At 43.1% G+C, this 21,723-nt stretch overlaps 1 protein-coding gene across 4 annotated transcripts in view; it reads left to right on the top strand.

The window, feature by feature from the left end:
- smoc1 (SPARC related modular calcium binding 1) overlaps positions 1–21,723 on the top strand; it is a 43,152-nt gene that overhangs the window by 13,108 nt on the left and 8,321 nt on the right. For 3 of the 4 annotated variants that reach the window (XM_069711564.1, XM_069711562.1, XM_069711563.1), the window contains exons 2-10: positions 1,299–1,464; positions 2,091–2,174; positions 4,220–4,332; positions 4,462–4,561; positions 7,490–7,537; positions 10,131–10,220; positions 11,212–11,292; positions 16,628–16,820; positions 18,410–18,492. In XM_069711564.1, the coding sequence (XP_069567665.1) occupies positions 1,299–1,464; positions 2,091–2,174; positions 4,220–4,332; positions 4,462–4,561; positions 7,490–7,537; positions 10,131–10,220; positions 11,212–11,292; positions 16,628–16,820; positions 18,410–18,492 (958 nt within the window). The remainder of the gene's footprint in view (positions 1–1,298; positions 1,465–2,090; positions 2,175–4,219; positions 4,333–4,461; positions 4,562–7,489; positions 7,538–10,130; positions 10,221–11,211; positions 11,293–16,627; positions 16,821–18,409; positions 18,493–21,723) is intronic. The other variant, XM_069711565.1, reaches the window with a different exon arrangement.

Genomic DNA, 21,723 nt, shown 5'->3' with positions numbered 1-21,723 from the left:
TTTCCAGGAAACTAGTGTCCGATTTTCAAAGTATGATCCTTTATAATAACAGCACCACTAATGCAAAGGCCCCGAGAAGAAAAAAAACCCACTGTTTAATCTGTTTAGAGGACGTTTGATGAAAAGTCCTGCTGATTCATTTGTATACAAGCTCTGGTTGTGCAGCAGCTCACTCATGACATCAGCGGCTTGGCATCATTACGATCTACACTTCGCTCACGTCTGTCTGATTACACTCTTTATATGTACGGAGAAAGTCGGTCTCCAAGCAACATTTTTGATGTTTTGCAAAATACAAAGTTTTTGGGGGTTTTGGGTTCGAGGGGGGGCGGGGGGGGGAAACGATGCATGCAAACTTAATGCACACATGCATTTCTTTTTGAATGCGGCCTCAGATCGTCTGATAGGAGTTGGCATGTGGAGAATGGAAAGTGTGCCCTTTGTTTCTGGTTACGTCTCGTTTTCCAGCACCGCTCTCCCACCTCGGTATCTGCTCTTAACGAGGTCTCCTGTGTTGGATTCAACACATCGGAGAAAAGTTCTCACATGCAGGGTTTACCTACTTTTTATCTTTTATGAAACAGCCACTAAAGTTTAATCACTTGCGAGATAAAACGAATGAGGAGCTCGCTCTGCTGTTTTTCGAGTTAGCTGAAACTTGGTCTGGATCAGGTACGCTGCAGACGATCCTGGTGCTGCTCACTGCACACCTACTCTCTCTCCTCACTAACCCACAACTCCATCTTCCTGGCAAAGCTCCTCTGAAATCCTTTGGAGCTTAAATATATTCGAGGCAGCTGCGAAGCCAAGAGCCATTACTGCTGTCTGAGAGACGGCCGCCGTCCAACACGAGAGCAGAATCGACTCTCTAATAGATCAAGAGTAAAGATGCTGGGAGGAGGAAAGATTCCCACCGCTCCGAGTGTGGTTTGGCTTCTTTGAAACATAATCAGGGTTCAACCTGTCGCCAGAGATCAATTAGATAAATTAGCCAAACGGCTCACACCCTCGTTACGGTAGCCCAAACAAAGAGAGGCAGCAGCTGATGGGAGCTTGAGGAGCACAAAAATGTTTTGGGTAAAAATGAGCAAGTGACCCATGAGTCCAATTTGTACGTTAGTTTGGCAAAATCTCAGATTCAGCTGAATGCAGCCTTTGTTCAAACACAGAGAGACCAGAAGAAAGAACAAACCAGCTCTTAAAGGACTGAAAAAGGTTGAAACTCAGTCATCTTAAAGTTTAAAAAGTTACATTTGGATCGTGGCATTGTTGACGTGTTTCTGTGTGTGTGATTGCAGTGGCTGATCGGGGACAGAGACAATCACTGTGGGGTCATCTGCTCGCGGACACAGGGGAAGCCGGTGTGCGGTTCGGACGGGCGGAGCTACGAGACCAGCTGCGAGCTGCAGAGGGCGCGCTGCAAAGATAAGACACTCACACTGGCACACCGAGGCCGGTGTCGAGGTGAGGACTGAACGCTGGTTACAAATTTGGAGCAACACGCCAGAAAAGAATAATAATCAACCTGCAGCTACATAAAGGAATATGTCAGGGTGCATTCAAGGAACATTTTGAAAAAAACCTTTTTAAATGTAAAATTGCATGTTTATGTTTGTGCATTGGATGTCTTATTTCCACACAATTGGCATCAAATGATGCATTTTCTGCAGAATCAATTAAACAGACACGAGTTCGTCTCTGTGGCGAATCCTGCAGATCTAATACTTCATAACATTCATGCATGACTCATTTAAAAATGCAATATTGCTGACAGCCGTCTTGCACATGCAGAGATATTTAAATGGACGGCTACACGGTATAAAAGAATAAGACTAGTACTGTTCATATTATCACACTGTAATCGCCATACGCAGGGAAGACAGTAAATCAGCCTAAAAACATCATAGGAGCGCCACTGTATGCGGATTACATGCAGGAGACTCTGACTCTGAAACCTTCGATGAACAGTTAAACTGAGTTCTGTTGTACTTGTGACATCGCACAAATGTTTACTGCTAAGGGATCCAACAAATGGAGTGAATGTCCTAAACTACACAGAACTTTGTGTGCCTTTTATTTCAATTTTTCAGGCAAAAACTGGGTGAAAATAGATCAGCTGCTGGCGGCTCCAGCACCGACTTCCACATCAGAGGGGAGAGACCTGGAGCTCAAAGGTACGAAGGCCGCGAAAACTCAGACACCGAACATGATGCTCAGAGTGGGCCGGTAACTCGGCAGGGTGCAGTACCGACACTTCTAAATTTGTACTTTTCAGAGTACCATGACTTTTTCAGAGCAACTCATAATGGCCCTGATTAAACTACATTACCCAGGAGGCACTGCCAGATGGTAGCCTGTCTCCTTCTCGCCTGCTTGTTTTCCTGTTAGCAGCTTGCTGAAAACAAAAGCCCTCTAGCTGTTCATACACAACCCAAATGGTTGATTAAATAAATGTATGTTGTGAACATCAGCAATATTGCCAAGTATCTTTTACTCACAGTGGAAATTCAGAACCAACAATAAATTAGAGAAGAACTGGCACTTATTTTTGTTTAATCTAATCACAAGCGAATCTCCGCCGGGACACTGAAAACATAGAAAGTAATAAAAACAGGTTGAACAGCTCTGAGCCGCAGATGACATCGGGACGTTTTTTGAAAAAGTGGAACTGAACAAGATGTCTTTGATTTTCCGCCTCTCTGTAGGCGTGTAAGTTTTTACAGACGGGGATCACACACTTCCTCGCTCGCTGCATGCCAGCCGCACAACAACAGCAGAGATTGATAGGTCTGGAGTCAAAGTTGGAACTTAAAACACCCCCGTCTGTCCACTAGGAAAACAGCACTCCAACCAAATCCATTTTTGGAGTGAATTTCGTTGGTAACTGTGGTTTTGTGTCATAATATCAGGGGAGTGCCAAAAGGAAGGAGAGCCGGGCAGACCTCGAAACACTCTAGAGAGGCAGCAGGCCTGATGTGTTGTAATTAAACGGCTGCTATATTTAAGCAGCCACTGTTGACAGAGATAAAGCCTAGAGAGAAGGCTTGTTGATGTGTGCAGAAAGATTCAGATTAAATGCTACAGAGAGATTAGAGTACGAGGCATTTAAATTCCAACCACAAATACCAACAAATAAGACATCATGAAAGAGCTCATTATTCAAATTTTCTACAAGAGAGATGATAAAATATCTGTGCTGAATGTCAAAGTTAAAGTGCAAACTTTTTACAGTATATGAAAAATGCTGATTATTACTGGATACATGTCAATTTTTGCAACATTATTCAACTGACCTTGTAACAAATAAGAAGCACCGACAAGGACAACGCAGGAAACGATGAACAGACGCCGATCATGGAGTTGTTTTTTCCATAAATCAGACTTAAGACGTGAACACTACAATGTCTAATGAGCCGTTTGTCTGAAGTAAGACTAAAAATATGCAGTCAAAGTCCACGTTTATAAATGCGTGCAGCCACGTCGGTGACTCCACCACCCTGTCCGTCTCTTCTGGAGGAGACGACGTGTCTGTCTCCTCAGGTCTGGAGAAGGCTTTTTTTAAACTTTCATTTTTCCAGGGAGATAATTTGTCAGAAGCGGAGGACTGCGGTCGGACCGGTCAGCTCCCCGGTGTGAATATATGCACAACAGTCGAAGCTCGACTCCACGGGAGCCGGGAGCTGGGAGCTTCGTTCTCTGACCTTTAAAGCCACTTCCATGTCGGTCCCTTCAGAGCAGCTCTGGCTCATCAGAGCTGCAGGAACACAAACTCATTTTCCACTGACATTTCAAAATATCAGCGTCGAGTACATGACGCACGCCTCAGCACTAACAATGACGCGCTCATAGACTAGATTTGGCACCGGTGATGGTCAGCATGTCTGGGCTTCATTTATCTGCAGTGCAAAAAAACATTTTGCAGTTTGTCCTGCGCTTAAAAAAGAAAAGAAAAGCTGCTTATTATCAGGAAAGACAAACAGCAGTTGAAGCCTGCAGGCTGGAAACATGGCTCGCAAACTGTGGAGAAAGTGAATAAATAATTCTCTATACAACTATGAAAACACGCCCGTGAGCAAGGCACTCGGACGTCAGAGGCCAACAGTAGTAAACGGAGCAGCAGCTCCCGTGTGTGAACGGGGTGCTGTTGACAGAGAACATGTGTCTTCGATGCTTTGGTACGCCGTGTTTGAGAACAGACTGCCCTGTCGATACGTTACAGATGCAGGTCAGTCAAAGTGTCGCACCGAGAGGAACCAGGCTCTGGAGCAGGCCCGGAGACCTCAGGAGTCCATGTTTATCCCAGAATGCAATGAGGACGGGACGTTTGCTCAGGTTCGTTTCGGATAATCCACAAATTTTCGGTCTATTTGAAATCTTTAACACTTCATCTTTCTCCTCGCATCATGCCAGAGTGTAACGTTGGCTGTGTTGTACCGTCCTCCGTGTGTCTCGCTGCTGCAGGTCCAGTGCCACACTCTGACAGGTTACTGCTGGTGCGTCACAAGTGACGGCAAGCCAGTGAGCGGCTCCTCGGTGCACAACAGGACCCCGGTGTGTTCAGGTACTGGACTGGGGAGGGAGCGAGAGGGGGAGGAGGGAAGGTGGGGAGGGAGGAAGGGGGGGGGGCGACAGTCTGGAAAACCTGTGGATGACATGTAAAAAAAAGTTTTTACATCGTTGAATGCTAAAAGCATGCAATGCAACTCTGAACGTGTTTCAACATTATTTAAGGGAGCTGTACGTTAAATGGACTTTAACTTGCCTGGTATAAAATCCATGTAATGTAGCTGCAGTGCAAACAGAGCAGGTCACTGTCTGCAGGATTCACAACAAATGAGAGGACATTAGAGTGACACAATCTCCATGTGTGGAGGATCAACTTCAAAACAGCTGAAGTCCCCATTGGTTGGCCAATTGCAGCAACTTCCCGTGTCTGTTTCAAATTAAATGCCCTCGTTTCAAATGAAAAAGGCCGACAAAGTTGAATACACGGTGCAGCCATTCACAAGGTTTCTACCTGTTCCTGATCATAATCATCTTAAAACACTAATTATGATCTTAGTTATTCGTACAACCGGAGCAGCAGTACGTCAGATCTGTACAGATGCATTACTTTCTGAGGGTGGAGAAGCTTTCAATGTTTAGGAAGTGGATTATTTTTCATAATTCAAAAGCCAAATAAAAATAGTTCGTTCTTTAGTTTTGGCTCTGTATCGAAGTAAATATTGAGAATGAATCGATCTTTATTTGATCCATTGTGACCACAGAAACAAAAAGCCTGTCTGTGTACCATTCTCCGGGCACATGTGTGCTACATGTCATGTGGCGTAGAGCAGGTGCAAGGTCAACGAGAAGGCTAATGGGCGTACATGCAGGGGGCCCCCTTCACCCCATCCCCTCCATAAGTGCTCTCAGCAGGCCAGAGGGATGGTGGAGGGGGCTCTGCCCACTCGTCCTGGATGGGAACACTTTATGATAATCACCATCATTTTCCCTCAGAAGATAATACACAGGGGTCTCTGCCAGAGCTGGATTGCACGGCCACTCGAGCATATGGAGCAGATTTTAGTGTGGAGAGTGCGGTGAAAGTGGTCGCATGCCCCTCTGGAGCTGCTCAGCAGACGGACAAAGGCTCCGCCCCCCCCTCACTCTCTGTCTCTCTGTCTCAGTTCCTCCATCTTTCTCTCTCCGCCTCAAACTTCTGCGTCTTCGAGTTTCTCTGGATGTTCAGTTTGTGCCACTAATCACCCCGAATGGCACCTGCTGTCTGTCAGTCCTCTGAGCCTGGTTCTGTTGGAGGTTTCTTCTTGTTAAAAGGGAGTTTTTCCCTCCTAGCTTACGTGGGAGTTGTTGTGTTCCTCTATGATGTTTTAAAGTTCTGTTGGAAGGACTTTACTGTGTGAAGTGCTTCTAAATAACCTGTTTTGTTGTGATTTGGCGCTTTCTAAATCAAATTAAATTAGAAGTGACTCGGTAAAGTTTACAAGCGGAGTGTACTGTACTTACACATCCCTCACATTCTCCCATTTATGAAAGCATACTAAGGCATAGCAGAAGTTCAAAGTCAAGCTTCATTTTTGCAGCAGATAATGAAGCTTTTTTGGAGAAAGGGAATTCTGTAAATAAAAGGTAGTTCTGAGAGCTTTTGGATCTAATCTTGTCTCACAATTATACGCAAACTGTTCTGGATCTCTTCTGTGCAGAGCAAGAATAACCTTTATTTTGGAGATTGTTGGCGTGACAAATCATTTAGTGACAAAACTGTGCGCATCACAGTTACCAGACTTCCTAAAACTCCACGCAGTTTTACTTTGCTTCTGTCGGCCGATCCAGTGACAGTAGTTCTACTGAAATTAACTTGTTTGGTCCAAAAACGAAACACTTACTGACTCCATTTACTATGTGATATAAATGAAAAATATCTGTGTTCTGGGCTACTGCTTGGACATATTAAGCAGTTTGAAGAGGAGATTTTGGGCTGTTTGGAATTGTGAATGCAATTTTTAACTACTTTTTAACATTTAATAGACTAATAGTAGGTTATAAATAATTAAAACTATTATTTGCAACCTTGATAAAAAAATAAAAAATAAAATAAAAAATCTCATGCATAAATGAAGAATAGCTTCCATGGATACAATACACTTCTACAAGTGACTTTTTCTGCACTAAGATGAAGGAATCCTTCCAGTTGTGAACACTTTATGAAATCCTAGAATCTATTTTACTGCACATCAACCCCATTTCTTCCTGCCTCCCGTCTGTCCTGCATAAGCTCCGATATCTTCATCGTTTCTTGCAAAGTTTCGTCAGAATTCGGCCCCGCACTAAAACCTCACACACTGCACATAGCTGCTTTAATCGAACATGCACACCTCACCTTCCCTCTCCAGTAACCTCTGCTGACATGCTCAGACGCCCCTCTGCACTGTGACCCAAATCAATCATCTCGCATACATTTGCAGGAAACTTCCGTGAATTTATGGGAACTCATGCTGGGACAAGTGGATTGTCAGGTAGTAAATTTCCTTCTAGTTGCCTTCACTCTAAATTTTCTCCCCCTTTTCTGTTGTAATCGGTTGCACGGTCTAATTCCGCATCCATGCATGACACCGACTGCCTGCATGCACCAAACCAGAACGATATTCAGAACTTCTTTTTATGATAATTTTCCACAGATGCAGCTGATCCTTCAGGTTTGTGTTGGTCAGGATGAGGATGTTTCATTATGTGCCAACTATCAAGTACTAACAGAATGTGCTCATCAAGCTCAGCGTGACGTCAGCGGGAGATGTGTTTCTCTGCTGGTGTGTTAACCAGGAACAATCAGTTCTAATTCAAAAGACAGCAGCGAAAAACTCATTTATTTGCAGTAAGGTGGTGGATTTTAATTTTTCTTGCATCACTTTGGAGTCAAATCTTTAAAATGCGCCGGCTGTGGCCGCCGTCTTGTCTCATGTTGTGTTTTTTTTTCTTTTTTCCTCTGCAGGGTCAGTAACCGATAAACCGCCCGGGCCACCAAACTCGGGTAGAAAAGGTGAGTTGAGATCTGCTGCATGTTGTGTGTGCAGAAGCGTGACCGTTTGTTTGTTTGTTTGTGTGAGCGAGACAGAAAGAGAGTTCAAAATGTCTTTTGACCTTATCCTGCTCTGTCTGATGAGTGCAAAGTCCAAATCAGTGCAGAAGACAAAGGCTCACATTTCACTTTTAATTCTAAGGAGAAGCTTTGGATAAAAATAGTAAAATAATACATCTAAAAACTACCAGTACAACTTTCTAAATGAACAAGAAAAGATCTTAAATCAGTGATTCCTGGATTTCACAGAGGTTTTTTTTTTTGTGATTTTTGCAAACCGATATGATTTTGCTGCAGCTTTTTTACCCAAAAAGTGTGATTTAATTCCCAGAGTTTTATGGGATTTTATGCAAATAACAAGTAATCTGTGTTGACTTCCTGTGATAATAATCCTGCCGCACATCACAGAAACATTCGATTTGTAATCTGTTTTTCTTTCTGTTTTGGGGCTCAAAGTGCTAAAAATTGTCTGAAAGTGATGCATCTTTCCACAACACAGTCTGTGACTAATATAGAGCACAAAGGCTTCATATGCTGTCAAAATAAGAGCTTTGCATGCTTTTTAAATCACATTCATTCAACACTAAAACAAAGTGCAGTCTCTTACAGCTGGAAGTGTGGAGAAAACTCATTTAACATATTCCTCATTCCCATCATAAGACCACATTTCCCACAAACCCCGTCACTTCCTGTTGTTGCAGTTAGCTAGCAGCAGTTTGTTTTGATGGTGAGAGGAGCGGCTGAATTGTTGATTATAAATGAGTTGCTTTAGTTGATAAAGCAAGTTTTGTTTGGAAATACTTTCTTTGTGCCGTCCCACCTTCAGCAGAGTTTCCACCGACAAACCTTTTAGCAGGAAAATCGTGGAAATTTTGCAAAATTGCAAGCTGCTGCAAATATTGCAGCGATTGCCTGAATTTGCATTAATTTTAAGCTCCTGTATCAACATTACAATAAGTTTGCCCAAAGTAATTCAAAATATTAAAGAAAAATAAAGTGAAATCAATGCAAAGATTTCTTTCCTCTGTCAGCCTGAAATATTTAAAAATGTATTCCATAAACTGAAAAAAGATGGATGAAACATTTGTTTGCCTTTTCTTCCCAGATGGTAGCTGGGGTACAGGTTTGCTTACGTGACAAGAATCAAACAGTAATGGACAAAAACTGTAAAGTTTCTTTAACATGTTCAGCATACACAAGAGAGTTTTACTTGAGGAAGTTTGAAATATCTGTAAAAATATCTGCAGGAGGTTGAAGACAAACTCTGCTGCACATCTCAGGTTTGCTTTTGTCTGAGACCACCACAGTAACGACTGCATTTTATTTACAGTTTGATCGGATCGAGTGTTTCAGTATGCTGTCGTCTGATTTCAGGACTGACCAGTAGTGTGTTTTTAGAATGACCTCCAATCAAAGTCTTTCTGTTGTTTGCTTTTCGATTGAATTATTTCCTAAGGAATGTTCCAGATGCTACAAAACTGCACACGGGTGAGTATTTAGAGGCAGCTCGGCTCACGACATTTTAGAGAATCCAATTTACAGTATCTATTTCTTAAACAGCCGGTCTGAACATTTGCTTTAACTTCAGTTATCAGATATCCTTCTCATTGACTAAAGTCAAGTCTATTTTTGATCCTCTGGATGCCATCACCACATTATTAACAAATTTTAACGCAGTCTGGCTGCATCTTAAGATCTTACTTTAGACTGACACGTCGACCGACTGACTGAAAACATCGACATCCTGCAGGGACAAATCCATTGAATTTGAGGATCAAGAGTTCACACTCTGACCTTTGACCTGTGTTTGGATTAATTGCGGACGCTCGTTAGCGCACTCATGCAGGTCCTGATGGGGGGTGTCCTCCTCATGTGAGTGTACTGTGTGTATGGTTTTACATTACTGCAATTGTGAGAGAGCAACCCAGTTTCACGGCAAAGCGTGAATTAGACACGCCGGTCCACTACAGTGAAACGTTAAAATAGCCACACTTTGGGCTGTCTAGGTGTGAAAGTTACACATTTTTCAAAGCCCCTTTCACCTTTCCGGTAAATCACACAGCTGTACGCATGCAGTAGGTTTAATTTTCGTCCACTACAGGAAAGCGTGTAACTTTCACGCTTAGACAGCGCAAAGTGTGGCTATTTTAATGTTTTGTTGTAGTGGACCGGCGTGTCTATTTCACGCTTTGCTGTGTTACCGGGTTGGAGACGGAACGTGCTCAATGTGCAGACTGGTGTGAGACTGATTTATTTGGTGTGTGTGTGTGTGTGTGTGTGTGTGTGTGTGTGTGTGTGTGTGTGTGTGTGTGTGTGTGTGTGTGTGTGTGTGTGCGCGCGTGCGTGTGCGTGCGCGCGTGCGTGTGCATGCACGGAGCCACACGTGGGTGGTCGTCCAGTGTTTTTCTATTATTCTATCTGTCTATCCGTCTGTCTGTCTGTCTGTCTGATTGTCCGTCTGTGTTTCTGTCTGTATGTCTTGGCCGGGCCATGTGCAAATCCCAACCATTCAACAGTTCTGGAGAGTAGATTGTATTAACCTCAATAATGGTAGTCTCTTTCCGTTTCTTTCTCACCCTGAACCCAGACGACGGCTCCAAGCCAACACCCACCATGGAGACACACGTCCCCCCCGACGGTTACGGTAAGACTCCCCTAACAAACCCTCTACCACACTTTACCAACTTCATATGCTCCGAAAAGATGTGCAACAATTAGTCCATTAATCAGTCATAATCAGTTCGTCCCATAAAAGGGCGGCACGGTGGTGCAGTGGTTAGCACTGTCGCCTCACAGCAAAAAGGTTCTGGGTTCGAATCCGGTCCTGGGCCTTTCTGTGCGGAGTTTGCATGTTCTCCCTGTGCTTGCGTGGGTTCTCTCCGGGTTCTCCGGCTTCCTCCCATCATCCAAAAACATGCACTTCAGGTCAGGTTACCTGGCGCCGCGGTCGTGGCAGCCTGCTGCAGCATCTCCCCCCTGAGAGCCCCCCTGCTGTAGTGAAGAAATTTCCCCTCGGGGATTAATAAAGTGTATGAAAAAAAAAAAGACAATTATGTCGAAATATTTTGATGAAGTTATTTTCAAGCAAAAGTATCAAACATGAGCAGTTTTTAGCTTTTTAAATTTGAGGATTTGCAGCTTTTCTTTGTTATATGTGATATTAAAAACAATATCTTTGTGTTCTGGACATCCGGTTGGACAAACTAAGAGATCTGAAGAGGAGATTCTGGGCTGTGTGCAATTGTGAATGCTATTTTTCACTACTTTTTGTGCATATCCATCGTGTACTCATGACAAGTGTCATGCTCAGTTTATTCCAGAACCTCACCAGAGTTTCAGTGTCGTGATTTTAATATTCAAACTCCTTTCTTTTTTTTTTTTAAAGACTGCCCCATTACATCAAATGGAAAACTCCGGATGTCAAAAATACCAGATGATATATTTGATATTTTTGGATAAACTGGAATCTTGGATGCAATTTTAATTTGGGTTTTTGTGGGCAGAGCTGGGCTGTGGATGTTGTTTTTGTAATGTGCCGCTCTGGGTGAGGTTGAATAAAGCTCTCTGCTGCGGTAAACTCTGCTAAACATGTGGAAAGTCATTGATCTGTGCGTGATGTTGTTGTCTCGCTGCAGAGATAACCGCGCCGACGCTATGGATAAAACAGCTGGTGTACAAGGAGAACAAGCAGAACAGCTCCACGTCCAGGAAGCAAGGTGAGACACAGAAGCACCTTTTAATTCTGGGAACTCTGAACACAAGATTAAAACTCTAAACTGACAGCTTTTGGGAGGCCAGTAAGCGTTTTGCTGATAACTCCACCTCTCCAGTAAAACCACCTTCTTCACTGTTTATTCACTGTTTTCAGGAGGAATTATTTGCCACACGTTGATCTGAAAACTACACCGGAGACGTTGCGTGAACCTTAAAATAAAGTGCACATCAGATCAGCTCTGGTGTGACCGGTTTCAAAACCGCCAGTTTAAGATGAAACATAAAACTTTGGGTTTTTTTCCCCGTTTGAAGATTATGTTTCCTGGTTTCTTTCCTTCGGTGTAATTTGTTTGGCTTTCTCCGTCTCCTTTTCAATTACCCCTCGACGTGTTCACTTCCCTCTGGGCAGCTGGATGGCGTTCACGCTTCTGCACTGAGTCAGGGAGTTAAAGTGGGGGTGTTTTTTTTTTTTTTTTTTTTCAAAAGAGTCTGGTGTGGCTACACGATTGGAAAAACGTACATTTATTTCTTGATTTTTACCTGCAAATTTAATTTATACTTTTTTTTGGTCAGTATTTGTCTTCAGTATTAAATTCCTCACCTAATTTATATATATTATATATTATTTGAGAAATCCACTCAACACAAGAGTGTGGCACTGATTGTGAGTCTGTTAAACTACATGTTTTACATGTTTTCTTAGAATTTAATGAGGAGATGTTTATCTCATTAAAAATAATGAAAACGCTCCATGACGTCTGATTTTGGAACTTTTTCACCCTAAAAATCGATTCCAATAATACAAACCTTAAAACATTCTAGTATTTGCTGAGAAAAGATCAAACTAAAACAAACAAACAAAAAAAAAACTTTCTTTGCCACATCATGATGAATATTTTGATTGATTTTATGAATCCATGTTATCTCCGGACTTTTATTGTTTCACCACATCCTCTTCTGTCACTCGCTACCCTGCAAACAATAACAGAGCGTACAAATCCCTGATTGTAATGTGGGGTTCTCGTTGATTTGACTGATGGTGATGAGGCAGGAGGAGGAAGCTGTGGTCAGGATTGTGTTTTTCTCAGAGATATTCGCTGTGACAGCTCTTTGAAACTTCTGTGGAAACTACAGCTTCCTGTTTCCTATTAGCATCCGGTGTCCTCAAAGGACGAGCGACACGGCCGACAGAGGGGGAGATGTCATCACGGTGGAGACATGAGGCGCGCGCGTGTGTGTGTGTGTGTGTGTGTGTGTGTGCGCGCGTGCGTCGGCATCTGTATGTGATTGCATGCCATGTGTGTGTTGGTGCGTTTCTGGATGTGTGCATCATTAAAGGAGATTGTATGCCTTTGACTGTGAGGTACATTTACTAGTAGTGTACTTAAACGGAAAATAATGCTTTTTTTGGCCAATTGGGGGCAGCGGAAATTAATATCGTGAACAGTTCCTCATTTAGTCATCCATCAAAAACATCTCATAATTTATCTTATGTTGTGTTTCTGGCAAAATTCAATATTCCCTCTCTTTGTGCTCTGTTTTTGGTCTCCTCCTCAGAGAAATATCTGGCTTTTCAGCTGTAAATTCTCCGCTTTGTTCCCCAGCTCGCCGCTAATTTTAACTGTCTGTTTTTGTTGGTATTGGGCAGGTTGTGTACTTTTTTTTAAGAGCTTTTTCCAATTAAAATTAATTTACGCGACTATTACTTTCATTATCCGTATTTCCCTTGTTTTTACTGGTGCCTGGCAGTTATTCTTTACTACAGCCAGCAGGTGGCAGTAAAGCACCTAAAAGCTGTTTTGTTAACAGAAGTTAAACAATAAAACGTCAAAAAGAGAAACACCCCAAAAACTTTGACATGATCCAACTGTTTTTTTCCTGCATTCATTTATACATTTAGTTAAAGCAAAATGTATTCGCTGATTAATCAATTTTTAACATTTAATGAATTAATTCAGACCATATTCAGCAGTTGTGGCCCAACATTTATACGTTTTTAATTTTACTTTATTGAACCTTTAAAATGCTTTGAACAGAATTAACTTCTAACTGAGCAGACGTGTGTGCACTTTGCTTCATGCCAGTGTTTGAGGCCTTTAATACAGACAGTCAGCTGTACAGATAAATTGAGGCCTTTATGCTGAGCTCACTTTCTTTCTTCTTTCCTTTTCTTGCTAAAACAGCTTGCAGAGAAGAATCTGGTGCAACAATCCTCATTATTGAAACTCCTTGGAGTCAGACCCTCTCTGTCTCTCTCATGAAAACCTGTCACACAGCAGAGCAGCCCTCTTACATGCATATAAACTACATTATTCATTTACTGCCTCTGGATACCCCATAATTATGATTTAGAGCGATGTGGAGGTTATGTTAGTGAAACGTGTTTGCTTAGGCAAAGCGATGCAAAGTCCCTTTTTCAAACAGATGCTTCTGTTGCCAGACATTGAGGTGCGGTGGGGGGTGGAGGGGGGCTGCTCTGTCATGCAGCTCATTTATAAAAGCGTGTGGCGAACCAGAAAAACTCAGAAACCGCCGCTCCTCCCTCTGCAGCGAGGCAAACAAAAGAACGCCGAGGGGATGTAAAGCGATCGTGTCATCTCAGAGGATGACTCTGCACAAACGTCTGCAAGTCAGAAGAAGTCTAGCAGGAGGCAGCGTGCACTTGTGTTTCACTTTCCAGCATAAAAAGCAAAGACAGCGACGTCTTTTAACCAAACGATCCGATGAACCAAGTGTTCATCTCCCCGTCATCTTTCCGTCATAAAGGCAAACACATGCACCTACATTCCTCCTCACAGAGTTCCCTGAACATTTCCGCTATTTTAACTGCACAGGAGACAATATTGCAATGATTACCCAACAGCTGAAAGCCATTGGAGGGAAGTGGAGAGGAGAGAGTGCAGCAGGAATGAGGATGGAGGTAGGAGAAGAAAAAGGAAAGTGAAGGACAGAGCGAGGGCGGTCGTATGAAACCAAAAAATAAGGAAAAAAAGATGATTTTAAAATAGTTTCGCTCTGAAATGCAAAAAACAGTTGAAGCCTGCTCACATTGAACTCACTGCAGACAGCCCTCTTCTGCCTATTATCAGTTTGCCCTGCAGAAAATCACCACAACAACCAGCAAATTGTTAAAACTACCCCAGACTTCTACTTGTGTGGGTTTCTTCTTTTTTTTTTCAGGACAATATTTGTTTTCTGAAGGCTTTTGTTTCTCATCTTTCAGTTCCTGCCAAAGGAAGAGAAATCAAACTGAAAAACAGAAAACAAATAGAGCAGAAATGCAGATATTTGAGGCGAGATGCGAGATCGAGTTTCACGTCCGCAACAAAAAAACTTGGAAGGATTACACTGCGAGCGTCCAGCCTTTTTCCATTTATATGTACAAAAACAATTTTCTTTCGGGAGTACTCTTGCCTGGCGCCAGCATAACCTCTGTATAATAAACAGTGCTAAATAATTTAGATGTGAGGGAACGTTGGCGAGGACAGCACCGAGAACACTTGAGTGTGAGTCTTCGCAGGAGAAACCGTTCTCCGGTGCAGGGACACGTTTGGCAGCCGCGCTCAGGAAATATGACCTCGACGTTTCCCCCGCTGCTCAGCCGGGTCGCAGGCTGCTGCTGAACCTGCCGCCACCCTCATCTTTATCTGCACTGACTCCGACATGTAGGGTGACTAATGTTTTACATTTGTAGATCATGTTTTATGAAATAAATAGACACTAATAATCTGCCATCATATTTAGAGAAAGGCTGATTTAGAGCTTTAAAATCAACCAGGAAATCAATCAGCTTTTTGCTCAGCGTGAGTGATGGTATTCTTGGTTTTTATATTTTGTTTTTGTCAAGTGTGAGCATCATATGGTTGCCATTTTGAAGGCTACAGCATGTAGTTTTAGAGTTGCAGAGACAAAACAAGTTGGCAAATATAATACTGTTATTATATTTCAGTAATTGTGAGACCGTTTAGATCAGAGGTCTCTAACTTGTAGCCTGCTACCCGGTTCTGAACAGACCCCTGAAGGTTATATTGACGGCAGTCCGCGGTTATTTAGCAATTCATTCCAGCATTATTCATTTTTTAATTTTCTAATCTGTCCGAGGGAACGACGCCATCAACGCGATCGGTTAATGAGTGGAGGATCTCCCTCCACATGTATCTGCTCCGCACTGTGTCAGTGCAGCAGAGTTGGAGCTCCGCCCACAGTGAGACACACACAGAGATCAGAGGACAGAAACACAGTGAGAGATTCTCACACTGAGCTGGAAACAAACGGCTGCTCAGAAATTAGGTCAATAATAGAAATACAGTATTTTACAGCTGGACAGCAACGACTGGGCGGAAAGCCGCGACTTTTCAAATGAAAAGCGCTCCAGTTTCACCAAAATAATACGCTAAAAGATGCTAAAACTCGCCACAACTGAGGGAAACTGCAATGAGGCGATAAAGTAATAAAGATGCGAATCCTCCCACATACAATAAATCAATGGATCCAACGTTGACATAAAAATATTGTTTACACCCTAATTAAAAAAGTAGAAATCGCAGATTTACTTTTACAGCTTCTTTCCTGATGTTGACTTCAATCAGGCAGCGACTTCATCGTATTGTCATAATTCATATTTGGTGACTGTATCTGAGTGAGCTGAGACTACAACCACACATCTCCACCTCGAAGAAACGCTCCCCGTGACTCCCTGAGACTGTTATTGTTGCTAAAAGCTTCACTTGAATGTAACATGAGGAGTAGAATCGGCAGCGGTAAAAAGCACCCTTGGTTGCCGTGGTAACGAGCTCAGCACACAGCTCTGTTGTACTTGGCTTTAAGAGTGAGCAATGGACTAAATGGATGTGAATGTAAATACGGCGCGCCGAGACCAGGTGCCGCGGGAGCATCTCTTAAGGGACGAGGACTGTTTTTTTAAAAACAGAAAGACATGAGAGGATGAAGGGGAAAGTTTCCGAAAGCAACCTGAGGAAGAACTGTTCAGAGTATAATCAGAGATAATCCCGATAATTAACACAGACTGCAACAACTTGCAATTTAGCAAAATTCATGAACTCGTTCTGCAAAATAAAAACAAATCACTTAAAACTGCAAATTACATCACGATTTTTGAGAAAAGTCGCCGCAGAAAAGAAACATTTTTGATTGCAAAAATCTAAACTAGTGAATATTTTTTACTTCATTTTCATGCTGATACTTTTGTACTTTTACTTGAGTAGGATTTTGAAAGCAGGACTTCTACTTGTTGACTTGATGTTTTTTGTTCGTGTTCAGTGTGTCTGTTTGCCCGACTCTGTCTCTCTGTATTGAGTGTGTCTCTCGTGGTTTTAGAGAAAGTTCCCTCTTGTGACCAGGAGAGACAGAGCGCCCTGGACGAGGCTCGGCAGAATCCGCGCGAGGCCATTTTCATCCCGGACTGCGGGCCCGGAGGCCTTTACAAAGCAGTCCAGTGCCACCAGTCCACGGGCTACTGCTGGTGTGTTCTGGTGGACACGGGCCGGCCCATCCCTGGAACCTCCACCAGGTAGTACTATCCATTAGAATAGGCACTGAAAGGAATAATATTTTTTACCATTTATGATTTACGCAATTTTTTTTGCACTAAAGGTCCTCGGTAAAGGCTCTGCTGACGGTATTATGATACAACGCATGTCTTTCCAAACAAATATGGTTTATTATTAGGAAGTAGTTAAGAAGAAATCACAACTTTTTTCCCCGACTTGCAATTTGTGGTAATTACCGCAATTTTACCCCAATACAAATCACTTAAAACTCCACGAATAACATCGCAATTTTTGGGAGAAGTTGCCGCACTATCAAGCATTTTTGATCACAAAAAAATCCTCCACTCATGATGTGATTAGGTTTAGCGAAACACCACATGCTTTACGGTTTCGAAAAAAAAGAGAAAAGAATAGAAAAAGACACCCAAAAAAACGTTGTCGACTCAAGACAAGATGCGCTTCCCCTTAGTGGACGGGTGGGTGTATTACACGCTTTGCCTTGAAACTTATCTGCATGCTAACACAAAAGAAAAGTGGAAGGACTCAGGATCGCTCCTCAGGGCTCAGATTTAATGTCATATCAGAAATTTACTGGTATATTTCATACTGGAACAAGCACTAGTTCAGCTGCTTTTCCCAGTTCGCTTGACAAAGCAGTGATGATGTGAATATCGATTAGCTTCTTATTATCACTTTCCTGGAACGACTTGTTTTCAATGCAGTTGCTGCTGATTATGTTGCTTTTGGGAAAAATTAGCAAAAAATTCTCCATCTGACATGCAGAAAACAGAAGATAAACGACATCCATTGCGCATGTTCTGGTTGTGATATTTTTATGATTTGCATTTCAAACAACTTCAAACAACACCAGATAAAGAGAATGGATGTTTGAGGAACTGTAAGCCTGCAGATGAAGTGTTTTTGTTCCTGAAGAGGCCTCATCGCTCTTTGTCCAAGGAGAGTTTATACTTTACAGGATGGAGGACAGACTTTTTTCCAATCATAAAAAATGCTTCTCAGGTTTAGTTTCAAATCAATGAGATTTCAGCGTGTTTAAAATTAACTGACAGCCTGAAATAATTCACACTCATAGTAGCAGAAACCTACACAGGCCAAACTCTCATCTGCGATGAGATATAAAATGAAAACCATGAGGCGATTATAACCTCACATAAAAAAATCGATTGCATGTGTTCACTCAACCAAGCTTCTCTCCTCTGGACAGCCCCGTTCAGAGTCATGCATCAGACATCCTATCTTGGATCTTAAACAGACTGCAAAAAGAAACTTGCTTTTGCTTTGTAAAAAAAAACCAAAAACAACAACAACAAATGAGACACACATGCAAAATTTTCCATCGTATTGGAGAGCCACTGATACAACAGCCAGGAGAGAACGAGTCATACCCAACAGCTTGTTGTGGCTCTGAAACAAAGGTGAGTGTGCAAAGAAGCAGATTTATTTATTAGCATAAAAACACTGGTATCAATAAAGACATGAAATCAGGTGATGTCTCGCATCTTTCACACGTCACTGGACAGTTGTACTCTTTATTCCAGCTCCTGTCTCACGCGGCCTTGTCCTCCGTGTCCTCGTCTCTTCGTAACAGGTACCAGACGCCGGAGTGTGACGGAGCCGCGCGGTCCCGCATCTCGGACATGGAGGATCCGTTCCAGGGCCGCGACCTCACAGGTTCTCTTTACTTTTTGTCTGCACTTCAACTCACTTCGGGTTTGGGCTTATCTTGTAGAAATTGTTTCATAGCAACAACGGAGTTTAAAGTTGTCTTCCTTAAAATTTCAAAACGACGATTTGGAAACGGTTACCATGGTAACTGTTTGTGCGCTCGTAGAGCACACAAACAAACGTAATGCAAGACAAGAGCAGCTGGTGTTTCAGACTATATAAAAGTGTTCGTAGCTTCTGGGTCTCAAAAGTGAAGCTAATGCGGAAGTTCCTTAAAGTGCAATACCACCGAGGGCCTCTAGGGGCTGGCTCCAAAAAACCTGCTGCTCCTTCTGAAAATAATTCCATCACTGATTAGAAATCAGGCCTCAAAGAGCAGTATGTTTGGGGGCGTGTCCGTTTCAGATTACCGCTGTAGGTGGGCGGGGCATAGCGTACTCTGGTTCCCAATCAGATGGAGTCAGATCCACCACTGGCTCCTTCCCAGCTCGTCCAAATATGGCAACAAAACAGCAAGATGGAGATGTGTGAAATGCCCAAAATCGAAACCGCCGGGCAACGTCACAGTTGGTTCTGATGTGGCTTCTTCACAATAAAAGCCAGCAGATGTTTCAGCACTTAAACGCTGTTAATGTGAAGCAGTAGCGAAGGCTCGTTTTGTTTCATCGTGACTTAATACGGCACCGACCTGGAAAGTATGTTGAAGTAGGTTTGACTTTCTGTAAAACATTTTGATGAAGCATCGACTGAACTTTGCGTGCTGGTGTTCGATTCCCTGCCAGCGGAGATCACAGCCTCTCCTGTAAAGCTAAGGTCGTAACCCTGCCTCCGACTCCTCTGCCCCTGTTACCGCTCGCATACTTTTGTTTCCCCTCCGTTTCCCCATCATTTAAGGTTGCACTGTAACTCTTATTTAATTCCCCATCTGGTGAGTTTACAGAGTCGAGCGTACTCCTGACTGCGCAGCAGATGTGTGGCATGTTTTTATGGAAGGTGTGAGTGTTGCGGGGCGCAGTGTGTGTGTGTGTGTGGAGGGGGGGGTGTTGGAGGCTGCAGGGTGCTGAGTGCTGAGTGCAGATATTTTTATGTACTGTAGAGGGATGTTCTGAAGCGCCACAGCAAAGCAGCATATATTTTCACGGCCATCGCGGGAAGGCAGGTGGAGAAAAGAGAGCGTAAGATAGAGGTCTATTAACAGGAAGCAGCGACATGCTTGAAGTGTCACAACACCACGTCTGTCAGGAGGAAGAGATCCTCCACCGGGACCAGAGGCTGAGAGAGTCTGCGTTTAAGGAAAAATATGATACGTTTGTTCTGTTTTGTGCAAAATTCAGACACTGATGCATGAAGTTTTACTTTGCACAGTGGTGGAGGAAGATTTATAATTTTATTTCTGGATAGGACCCTAAAGTTTTTTAATGTAGGAACAGCAAAATACAACTGCATCCCAAACTAAAGCAAGAAGTCATGCAGCACATGCAATCTCCTGGACTGCATGTGCTCAGCGGCAGCAGAAGTCTTGAACACATCCTCATATGCAGACGACCAACGCAGTGTCACGTCTCCACCCTTTACTTCCCGTTTTCACATCAGGGACTAAACTCAGACTAAACCAGCAGCTCGGTGATCAGTTAACGTTGGTAAATCTCAGCTTTATCTTACACCACATCACATAAAAGTCCAAACTGATGTGCAGAATTTATTCTGGACGTGCAAGAAAATCTAGAAGCTCACAAACCAACATACATTTTCCCTAATCTTTGCTTTTTTTTCCTGTGAACGTTTGCATGCAATCAGTGAAAAGTTGCCGCTGTGCACTGAATGTTTGTCGTTCCAAGTGGTTAAGTCGTAAAAAACACTGTCGCTAGGCAACTGCAACACAGACAGCGTCTAGAAGCCACAGAGGCTAACAATTTAGGTTAGGTTAGGTAGTTACTTTATTAATCCCCGAGGGGAAATTTTTTCGCTACAGCAGCATACAGAAGCAATAAGATAATAATAGAATAATAGAAAAGCAATAAAATAGCAGTAAATAGCAGTAAAAAAATATAAAATATAAAATGCACAGTATATACAGTACAGTATATATCTATATATATTATATACAAACAACCAAGAAACACAGTCAACAGTGTTATTGTTATGTGATGGACTTTCCTCATGTGTTTGTTATACTGTTTTGTATCTGTGCTGTTTGTGTCACTGTGTGGACTGTGCTGACAGGTCATCATTGTAAATGAGAATTGGTTCTCAATTGATTTTACCTGGTTAAATAAAGGTCATATATATAGGTGAGTTATTGTACAGTCTTATTGCGGTCGGCAGGAATGATCTCCTGTATCTGTCCTTGTGACAGCGGAGCTGGAGGAATCTTTTGGAGAAAGTGCTTCGCTGTCCCTGCAGCAGGTGGTGGAGAGGGTGGTCAGGATTATTCAATATGGATAATAGTTTGTTCAGCGTCCTCCTCTCCACCACCTTTTCCAGGCTGTCCAGTTTGTAGCCGATGATGGAGCCGGCCTTCTTAACCAGTTTGTTAAGTCTGTTGGTGTCACCGGCTCCAATGCTGCTCCCCCAGCAGACCCCAGTGAAGTACAATGCACTGGCCACAACAGACTGGTAGAACATCTCCAACATCTTGCTGCACACATTGAAGGATCGAAGTTTCCTCAAGAAAAAGAGTCGACTCATCCCCTTTTTGTAGACAGCGTTGATGTTGTCAGTCTGTTGTCGATGGAGACACCGAGGTACTTGTACTCCTCAACCATGTCCACCTCCTCTCCCAGGACTCTCAGCGGTTGTGGAGCCGTCGTCTTCCTCCTGAAGTCGACCACCATCTCTCTGGTCTTGGCCACGTTCTGAAGGAGGTGATTTCTTCCCGCCCACTCCACAAAGTCCTCCACTACTGCCCTGTACTCATCCTCCCGTCCATCCCTTATACATCCGACCACTGCAGAGTCATCAGAGAACTTCTGCAGATGGCAGGACTCTGAGTTGTACTGGAAGTCAGTGGTGTATAAGGTGAACAGGAAGGGAGACAGAACAGTTCCCTGAGGAGCTCCAATACCACTGACCACCGTATCAGACAGCACACTGCCCCCAGACGGACAAACTGTGGTCTGCCTGTCAGGTAGTCATTGATCCAGGAGACGGTGGGCACGTCCACCCCCACCACCCGCAGCTTCTCACTCAGTAGCAGTGGTTGGATGGTGTTAAATGCGCTGGAGAAATCAAAGAAAG

Source organism: Brachyistius frenatus, unplaced genomic scaffold (genome assembly GCF_029030835.1).
Source record: "Brachyistius frenatus isolate BFR_SWC_R1_liver_20210118 unplaced genomic scaffold, ASM2903083v1 Contig_102, whole genome shotgun sequence".
NCBI classification, from domain to species: domain Eukaryota; kingdom Metazoa; phylum Chordata; class Actinopteri; family Embiotocidae; genus Brachyistius; species Brachyistius frenatus.
Note: the sequence above shows the minus strand (reverse complement) of the source record. Positions and strands in the feature narration are given on the sequence as shown.